This window comes from Quercus robur, chromosome 2 (assembly GCF_932294415.1).
Source record: "Quercus robur chromosome 2, dhQueRobu3.1, whole genome shotgun sequence".
Classification (NCBI taxonomy): Eukaryota; Viridiplantae; Streptophyta; class Magnoliopsida; order Fagales; family Fagaceae; genus Quercus; species Quercus robur.
This window is the reverse complement of record NC_065535.1, coordinates 25,762,020-25,773,007: the sequence shown is the minus strand read 5'-3', so window position 1 is coordinate 25,773,007 and position 10,988 is coordinate 25,762,020. Positions and strand designations below refer to the sequence as shown.

The 10,988-nt window shown below is 29.7% G+C and overlaps 1 protein-coding gene across 1 annotated transcript; it reads left to right on the top strand.

Annotated features, from left to right (window-relative positions):
* The first annotated feature begins 3,853 nt into the window (after window positions 1–3,853).
* Window positions 3,854–9,914, top strand: LOC126713054 (uncharacterized). The gene is made up of 6 exons (XM_050412696.1): window positions 3,854–4,351; window positions 4,945–5,059; window positions 6,305–6,386; window positions 8,598–8,649; window positions 8,754–8,812; window positions 9,593–9,914. Exons 1-5 carry the CDS (start codon window positions 3,932–3,934, stop codon window positions 8,808–8,810), a joined length of 726 nt encoding a protein of 241 aa, XP_050268653.1. The 5' UTR covers window positions 3,854–3,931; the 3' UTR covers window positions 8,811–8,812; window positions 9,593–9,914.
* Window positions 9,915–10,988: the final 1,074 nt, after the last annotated feature.

Here is a 10,988-nt window from a genome sequence, read left to right as displayed (position 1 = left end):
ATTTTTACAATACTTTTATTTTTAGCTATGATGGATCCTAGTCTAATATTTTATTTTAGAGTAATACTATGTTCATAACATTTTCACAATAAATTTTAGGTAGTATATTGCTATTGGTTCTAAACTATGCATTTAAAAAACAAACAAGCCAATTGAAGAAAATTGTGCTTGAAACAATGAATTATGGCTCAGTAAATTTTACTAAACCAAAAAGGAAGCTTAGAAACACAACAAAATATCAAACGTTTTCACAATATCTTTTATTTTTAGTTTTGGTAGGTCTTGGTTTGATATTTTATTTTTTTTACATCCATAATATTTTCACAACAAATCTTAGGCAGTAAATTGCTACTAGTTTTAAATTGGAACCACCACTTTAAATTGTGTATTAAAAACAAAAAATAAAAAGACTGCACATTAAAATTGTGCATAAAATAATGAATTTTTACTCACCCAATTTGACTAAAATAAAAAAGAAGTCTAGGAACACAAAAAAAAAAAAAAAAAAAATCATAATATTTCCACAATACTTTTATTTTTAGCTGTGGTGGGTCTTGATCGGATATTTTATTATTTTATTTTAGAAAAATGTTACCTCCACAATATTTTCACAACAAGTTTTTGGTGACAAATTGCTACTGGTTTTAAATTGGGCCCATTACTGATATCATTTTTTTTATCCATCAATAATACCTTGCTACTTAGGATTTGTTTTGAAATTATTATGAAAATGCTGTGAACTTAGCATTTCTTTTTATTTTATTTTATTTTGATCTATAAGGAATTGATTTCTTGGCAATTATGAAAATATTGTTACAACAACAAGAAGTTATAACATTTTCACAATACATAAATTTTCAATTGTAGTTGGTCCCAACCTTATATTTTATTATTTTAACACCTCAATAATTGTGAAAATATTATAAAAATATTTTGACTCAGTCCAACAATATTGTGATGACACATATAAATATTTAAAACGAAAAGAGCATAAACCAAAAGGCTGGCATACTGTGAAGAAAAAAAAAAGCCAGCTCAAGCAAAACAGTGAGTTTTGCCACGCCAAGTTGAATAAACCAAAGACTACCGTAGATGGAGCCATTGGCTCTTTTTATATAGTTAGTAGACCTAGCCCCACGAAAGAAATAAGTTTCTTTGACTCCAAAAACAGTGTTTAGTCCAAATCAGAGAAAAGAAAAATCAGAAAAGGAATGACACAGAGGAGCAAATATGATTTAAAAGCACACATAGCAAGCACATCTCTATGCTACATGTGAACAAGGCACTCACCTAAAACCCTCAAATAAAAAAGGATTCTTAAATTTTAACCAATATTGTTATTTTTTTTCATTGTAAAAGTATTAATTAAATTCAAATATTAGTCAATAAATAAAATAATATTTTTTTAATCAAAATAAAAACAAGAAAAAAGAGAGAGAAATGCTACATTCACAACTAACTGTTATTGGCAGGATAAAAACGTAATTTCATTAAGGGGTTAAAATTAAAACAAGTAAAAACTTAACATCTAGGATTTTTTGTGAAAATGTTGTAAATGTAACACTTAAAAAAAAAAAAAAAAAGTAATACACAAAAAATTCACAACAGTTGAGTTGACAAACTTTTATTGCGGTAAACTTTTACTAGTTCTGATTTAGATCCACCACTAACATCACATTTTTACTTACTACTATCAAGCTGCCACATAAACTGGTGTGAAAAGTTTGTCATTTTTTTTGTGTCTATATGCTTTTTAAAATTAAATATTACTTAAACTTTATTCTCTTGTTTGAGATGCAAAATTACTAGTTAACCACGTAGAATTTTTATTTTCTTAAAAAAGTCATTTGTAGTGGTACTCTAGTTATATAATATATTATAAGCCTATTTAAAAAGCTCTATATATTGTGGGTTCCAGTTAACTCAACTGGTAAACTCTCTGATGGTTGTATAAGAGATCTGGGGTTCAATCCCTGCCTACACCAAAAAACTGATTGATGTTTTGGTTTGATAATAAAGAGCTATTATCAGGAGCGGACGCCATATGTTGAAACTCTCTAAAAAAAAAACTCTATATACTACTTTCGTGTTCATATGTTCTAATAAGCATTACTATTTCCTCAAAAAAAAATTTTAACTCATATTTAAATATATAAAATACTTCAAATCAGTTTTTGTTTAAGGCCCCCAAATACATCAAGCCGCCTTTACACACGAAATTGATATCTGTCCATGGAAGATTAAATATTAATATTTTCTTCAAGAAAACACATGTTGGTAATCAATATCTTACGATAAAGAAATTATAGTAAAATACTATTTTAGTTCATAAACTGTATTGGAAGTTTGTTTTTCATCTTTAAACTTTAAAATGTCCTTTTTGCATCCTTTAACTTTGTAAATAGTTTTTTTAATAATTTAGAGACAAAAATAGTTTAGGAACGAAAAACAATCTTTTGGTAAAATTTAAGGACAAAAAGTAAAACATTTTCAATAATTTAGGGGCAAAAAAAAAAAAATGAAATTTTCAATAGCTAAGGGACAAAAAAAGAAAATTTTAAAGTTTAAGGGTGAAAATAAAACTTTTGGTAAAGTTTAGGGACCAAAAATATATTTTGTCCAAAAATAATAATCATCTATTGCTTGCTTTGTAGTCTTGTGAAAGGATATTATTTTTAACCCAAGTATGTTATGGGGCGGATGATTTCATTTAAAGTCCAATTATGCCAATTGTAAAGTTAGGTTTTAATAAATAAAACATTTGATTCAGGCTAACACCGAGTTCAAAATGATAAACAAATTAAACAATGGATGCATGATATGGTAATGAAAGGAAAAACCAAAGAAAAAAGTTTCTAAGGAAAAAACCACTTCAGGGGTAACATATCCAAACAAGGGAATCCACCATAATAAAATAAGTTTTAATTAGAATAAAACCTTTATACCTTAACTCTATCTAATAGATGACCTGTATTGCAAAAACTTTTGACAAATTAGAACCTTTGAACTCTTCCTTATATAGACGCCTTCAAAGATGATGCACTCGCGTTTAACAGACAAAACCTTTTCAACCGACTCTAAGAAACTCCTAAAAATTTTCTTCACCATAGTAATGTACTAAGTTTTTGTGATCTCAGCTTTGTTCGGCCCAAATTCACCAACATTGTCTTGAATTTTCAATATTTGAACTCACTGGTTGTGGAAAACAATGGGCATGAAAATGAAATGAATTGCATTTGTTTCAAGCTCTTAATTTATAAACAAAGAAGAATTTAAATTGAAAGATTATGACTCCTTATTTAAATTGATAAATTCTAAAATATTATGACTTTTCATATTGAACTAGATAATCTATAACCCTTAAAAAAAAAAATAAATAAATAAATAAAAAACATCTATCACTATGATTTTGTATGTAAAAATAAAAATTATTAATTGATCTTGTTCACGTGCATAAGTGCCAATTTGCAATGCACACGAGTGTTTTCTAGAGTCACATATCCATAACTTCTTTCAATCATTTTATTAATTGTGTTATCCCTTGTGCTTTCTAGAGTCACATATCCATAAATTCTTTCAATCATTTTATTAATTGTGTTACCCCGCTAATGTACAACCCAATTGGACCAAGGTAGTCAGACTTCTAACAACAAACTTAAGTTTGACACAAAGACAAAGTGATTTATCAAATTCAAAAGAAAAGAAAAAAGGAATGGAAAAACACGTGTTTGGTGACAAGTTACAAGTTACAAGCAATAGACGTTCATTCCTTGCTTGGTTACCAATCTTGAATACTGCTGATAGATACCCAAGGCTAAAAAGCCAGAAGAGGAGCAATTAACATAAAAAGAACTCTCTCTCTCTCTCTCTCTCTCTCTCTCTCTCTCTCTCTCTCTCTCTCTCTCTCTCTCTCTCTCTGAGTTACTCAAAAATGGCCTCTTTGGGCGAATATTGTACGAGAAATTGCCTGTACTTAAAGAACAGCTTCAACATATTGTCAATTTCCCAACCATGTAATGCAAGGCAATTTAGAAGAAGCATAGTCACCAAGAAGCACAGCACTAGGCCTACATTTTGTCCATTGTCAACTGGAGGGAAAATGTTGTTGATAAATATCATCCAAAAAAGCAAAGAAGATCAGTGGAGACTATGGTGCACTGACGATGGATCGTGCGGCATTGCTCCTTCTCAGCCTACACCAATTCCTTCTGCATCAAAATTAATCCATGAATTTTACACTGCAATCAATACCAAGAACAGTGAGGAATTGAACGAGAGTTTGGACCCACTTCTATCAGAAGATTGTGTGTATCAAGACCTTTTCTTTTACATTCCCTTTCAAGGAAAGAAGGTGTTTTTCTTCTCTGTCCTTCATATCTATAGCATCATTCTAAATGCAATTTCTAGACACAAGTTGGGTCACACAAATAATATAACTTCGTCTTTTTTTTTTTTTTTTTTTTTTTTGGGTTATCCATGTCAATTGGCTCTTTAACAATGAACTTTATTGGTAAACAATGAGTAATTTTTAGGTATTTTCGAATCATATAAAACGGTACTCTTTTCTCTCACGGTCACAGTAAGGTTCACTAATTAAATTCAATTCATAGTAGAGTTTATCACAAATATGAGAGGATGAAAAGCATAATTTCTCCACACTCCAAAAGTACTTAAAATTTTTTTGTAAACCATATATTTGGAACTAATATTTTTTGGTGATAGATTTTTTGTATAACTAGCTCAACCCATTATTGACTAAATTTTTTAATCAAATGTTAAATAGTCGTTTGTAGATTTTGTCTCGAAATAACATAATGCTCCGTGCAAGTTTATGGCAAAGCCAAAGTATCCATGTTAAATGTAAATTGCCACAAAATAAAATGGTATATGATACTACAATCTCGGAATATTAAGATTTAACACCACCAATGTGGGAATGTACAGGATGTCAAAAACTTTTTGTGCAATGTCATGGAAGCGATGGGACACAATATTTGCGCTGTTGTGAAAAGTGTGAGTGAGGGCGAGGATTATTCTGCAACTGTGATTTGGCATCTAGGTAACTTCAACACACTTTTAACTTCAAATTCCATATATATATATATATATTATTTATTTATTTAAAATAAAAACAATTCTTTTGTAAGCAAATTTCTGAAATTTCATAGACATTTTTTGTTTTTTGAGAATCAAAATTAATAGATTAGTTCCCATTAATTTAGGATGTCTACTCCAGTCAGTTTAATAATTTGTTAATTTTAATATTGATTTTAAATGATTAGATGGGCGTTACATATTAATCTAAAATTAAGCTACTGATTACAAAATGTTTTAGTTTACGATGGATAGTAAATGACTTCATAGTCTAGAGTGGATTATTACATATAACCAAAAAGGCGAAAGAAAAAAGAAAAAAAAAAGACTTTATCGTTGGGTCAAAATTTTATGAGAGAACATAAACTAAAACTATAATTGGTTGGGGATGGAAAAGCTAAGGAATAGAAAATTGTGAGAGGTGGAAAAGTGGGGAATAGAAATTTTTTTTTTAATTTTCCCTCATATGTATTTGGTTAGGGCCTTGGGGGGCTGAGAAAGAGAATAGATGAAAATTTTTTGTTTGTTAAAAAATAAATAAAATAAATAAAAAAAGGATAGAAAAAAATAGTTTGTATAAATTTGCTCTCATACCCCTTATTACATAGTTTTTTAAAAATATATATATTTTATAAGAAAAAAAAAGAAAAAAAGAAAAAAAAAGAAAGGTAGTGTTGGGGTAAAATAAAAAACACAATGTGGGGGAGGAGGAGGGCACAGATTTCCATCAAATCCCCTCTTCTCTCCTTAAAAGGAGACTAGCTCAATGCCCCAAATCTCCCAACCGATCCAGTTTTGTAAAGTTTGGAAGACCAAAAATCATTAAAAAAAAAAAAAAAAAAAAATCTAAAGATGCTTATATATAAAAATATAAAACAGAAAATTGAAAAATCCTAAAAATTACGAGTATTTACCAACTCTGTGTAAGAGTAAAAATCCCAAGAATTTTTGAATTACTAGAATTAAAAATCAGGCAAGTTTAACCATTTTGGGCCTTTGTTTTGAGTTAAGCCCAATCGTGAATGTTTGTACGGCTTTTAAAACTTAAGCATGGCCCAAGAGTTCAAATTTTGCGGCTGGGCTGAGCAGCTGAAGCAGCCTATAGCAATTTCTAATTTCTAATTAGGGATTGAAATTGGCAAAACTTATGTACATTATTTATATTAAAACCCGGTTTTAACTGATTATTAAAACTGTTAAATTCTTACAGAATGGAACAAAAAAGAAATACCCTTCACCACTGGCTGCCAATTCTTTGAATGTGAAGAAGTTGAGGGAAAGCTTCTTATTAGGTACTATTTCATTATCTTTAGCGTTGGCATATATTTAATTTATCCATGAATATATATAGTCATATCACTGTGAGTCTCTTTCTGAATGCAAATCAATATGACTTTCATGTTGGTTACTTGATGGTTGATAGTGAGTGGCATGAAATTTCACATACCATGGTTCATAGGGTCCTTGTGTCCAATAATATTCTTTTACTGTGTAGTTTGGTCAGCTGTCTTGTATACTTAATTAGTGGAGGGTTATAAGCTCCTGAATTTTATGCCGATTTGCAGCATCAAATTAAGTGTAAATTATGGATTCGCGTGCTTACTCAATGTGTAGTTATGTAGGACTTTTTGATTCATGTTGTGGAGTAGAGTGTATTCACTTTGACAAATGATGATAGTGATAAAAGTTGAAAGGAGTCATGATCCAATAGAGATTACTGCATAATATGCATAATAAAGACTAAAGTCTTATTATATTCAATTGTGTGTAAGATGTAAATGGCCTATTTTTATACAGGCATGATATGTATGTTGTACAAGAAAGAAGAATGTATTACAAATATAATAGTACATTGGGCCCAAGTCTGTGATAAAGCCTAAAGTCTTATTATATTGAATTGTGTGTAAGACGTACAAAATATTACTTTTATTCAGGCATAATATGTGTGTGGTACAAGAAATAGGAGTGTCGTACAAGTTCAATAGTACATTGAGCCTAAGCCCATGAGCTTATATTCTAACACAACATTTGCTTTGTGTTTACATTTTTCCAACAATTTTCATAATGTTATATGGGAACAATAAAAGCAAGGGCAATAAAAAGGGTGGCAACAAGTAGTTGATGAAGAAATGTGCATTTGAACTTAGAAGCAACCATTCTCCTTCTCTAACATTCTAGGATGTAGATCATGCTGACCTATTGGTTGCAGGGTCCACCAGACCCTGCAACTAATTCAATATTTAGAATTAGCCTAGTGCACCTTGGTCTGGTCGTTTAGGATGATGTAGTTCCTCCCAGCCTTGCACCAAAGGTGCTTAGGTATATAATTTCAATAGACTTCTTAAATGGACATTGCACTAGTTAGTTGTCGAATCATCATTACTAAAACCTGCTTAAGTTTAAGCTTGCGGCCCAAATGGTCTAGCCCGAATTGATCAGGGGCCCTTATTATTTTGTACTCCCGCAAAATGTAATAAATAGAATATATAATTAATTCAGCAAAAAAAGAAAAAAGAATATATAATTAAGTAGCTAGCAATTAAGAGACTGTTGTTTTCAGTTGCAATAAGTCTAATCATACAAGTGTTCCAATTAACTTAACTAGTAAAGTCTTTGATGGTTGAATAAGAAATCTAGAGTTCAATCTCCGCCTATACCAAAAATCGATTAGTGTTTTGATCTGATGATAAAAAGTTATTATCAAGAACAGACATTATAGGCTGAAACTAAAAAATAAATATAAAAAAAAAAAGTTATTACCAAGAGCAGATGTCATAGGTTAAAACTATATATATATAAGTCTAATCGTACAAAAAATTTCACAAATGATAGTATTATTTATTATTATTGGTGTAGGATAAAAATAATATTAATGGTAGACCCATAATAAAATGATAGTCAATAAGAATATTTATAATTTTCAGTTTTTAACTAGTTGTGAAAAAGGTTGCCCTAGAATTTCTTCTTTGTCACCTAGGAAGACCAAAACAATTTTGGTATCAGATTTTAAATATAGGCTTTTGTTTTTAAAACTTGAAAATGGTGGGTCTCAATTTTAAATCATGTGTTTGGTATGAGTTTTTAGAATACAATGTTATAAAAATATGTATTCTGAAAACATCCTAAAACTCAAAAAACATATCTCAATGGCATTATGTTGAATATTTTGAAAAAGTTTCACTTTTTTTTTTTTTTTGGCTGAATAGAAAAAAAAAAAAAATCATAAAAAAGTTTCACTTTGTGTCATAAAAAAGTTTAAAAACTCATTCTCATGCCAAACACTATGTTGTTATGTCTTTTCAATTCTTAAATAACTATTCTAGAAAAATGGTGTCAAACACACATTTTTGCATTGTAGCATAGGTTTCATACCTCAGCAGAGTTTCATTACTTATGTAACACTTAACCGAAATTTATATTAAAAAAATTTCCTGACTTACAAGATTTTTTTATTTATTTAATTTTTTATAGGAACTGACTAAAAAGAAAATGATGTACTGTAGGAAAATCACTGGCGTGCAAGAATTACCAGTAAAACCTGGTGACTTTATACTGGTATGAATCGGATATAAGTTTTCATTTTTCTACGCATCTAAATTTGTATTAGGATAGAAACTCATGTGGGGGTGGCTGACACCATTTCTTGTATAAATATGTAGAAACTGTTAAAGGCAACCAGCACTACTTTTGACCTCCACCCACCCAGGATTAGCTGAAGGTACGTAATACGTAACATTCTTGCTTCCTGTTAATTTAATGTCATTATATCAATCACTCCAAAAAACAGGTGCACGTGTAACAGAAAAATGTGGCAGGTTTATTTAAGGAACATGACTACATGAGGCTCGGTTCTCTGAATTCCGATTGTACACGGAGTCCCCAATTTTCGAGATGCGTTGGAAAGTACATTTTTGAATAAATAAATGAAAAAGAGAAGTAGGATTAGCATTTTATCAATTTGGGTTTACATTAATCACTAATTTTAGGCAAGATTTTATAGAAAATTGAAATAATAAATTAAATAAATTAGTTATTTTTCATTTTTCTGAAAAGGGTTTTATAAAATGGTATTTTTAATGAATAACATAAAGATATTTGTTAATAAAATCTTATAAAATTCTCTGAGTAGTGCTACTGGCATAATATTTTAACAATAATTTTATAACAAAATCTAAGTGGTCAATTGTTTCCGATTTATTTATTTGGGTCCGTTACTAATATTATTATTTTTACTGTTATTAACAACTTATCACTTAGATTTTATTATAAAAATCTAGGTGGTCAATGGTTGCGTTTGTAGTTTTATTCATTTCCTAAACATTCTTCATAATAGACTAATTTGAACATGACTATCAAGAAAAAAATTAACAAAAATTTTGAATAAATTCACAGATAATCCACTCCTTAAATCAATTGCAATATTTATCAAACATGCAGCTCTAACGCGTTGTTGATTTTTATTATTATTATTATTATTTTAAATTATTTGAGCTTGCAGGGTTGCTGGAGCTAATGGCCAATGGCACACATGACGGACTAGATAAGTTTTTAACATTGCTTGGCTGGAAACACTAGTCGTGTTCTGGATTTGATATGCTTGAACCATGAGGCCGTATGTAGAACTCATTGGAATTGGATTAAATCTTGAGTCATTCACCTAATATTATTATGATTAAGGAAAAGAATTAGGGATCTTGTTGAAAACCTATGTTGTTTTTATGGGCATTAATAAACTAACAACTACTTACAATGTTGTAATAATGCCAACATCTCAATGGTTGGTCAAGTCTATTCTAAATTGTACCTTCCTTTCATCTTCATGTGAGAGAGAGAGAAAAAAATTAATTAACTTCCATATATTTTACCCTTGTCCTAATTTTTGGGACTATATAACGAGTGCCAATTACCTTAATTGCCTCCAAGAATGCAATATATATGTAATATATGTTGCTTCTCGAAACAATGATATCTACAGTTGACCCATGAATTAAATTGTGAGGCAGAGTAATCTATGCTCATCATCCTAATTTGCTTTTTAATTGGACAGGTTAGCATGTCTTTTTCTTCAGGGTCAAAAATCTTTTCTCGATATTTGTTTACAAATGAAAAATATTAAAATATCACTTTCTTGTTATTCAGTGTTGGGTCATGTAGATTTTTCCCCCCTTTTTTATTTTGAATATAACACCTCATTATCATTATTGTCACCATAATTTTATAAGGTAAAAATGTATTTTTAGTCTCTATATTTTTAAAACATATTCACATTTTGGTTTATGCCATCATCTTAGTTATAGAAAATGCGATTTTAAATTACCTATGCCTGTGTGGTCCATTAATCACATTGACATTCTCTATAAGTAAAATGACAGCAAAATTAAAAATATAAGAACTAAAATGAAGTTACTTGAACACGAAATTGAATACATTGCCAAAATATAAAAAACTAAAAATATATTTTGCTTTCTTAATAGAATAATCTAGAACTTTGTCAACCATTATGAATATTCAAAATATGTAGCAGATCAAACCACTAGAATGTCAAATAAGGTTGATGTTAAGCTTGCTTAGTTAGTAAATGTCAGGCCACTATTTTAGGTAATTAAACATCACAAATAAAGTTGATGTTAAGTATGCTTAATCTATTAAATAACATTGTTCTTTTATTTATTTATTTAATATAATTGTTATTAACTGATAGGCTTTAAGACCTAACTATTAAGGACGATTGAGGTTTAAAGGATGGGAATATACGCTACTTGATCTTAGGCCCACTAGAGGTGTACCAAATCCAAGAAAATCCACAACAACTACATCATAATCACGCAGATGCCCAAAACATGCAACAAAAACCATGTGATGGGTTTGCATCATGGCGTGGAAGCTTCCCACTC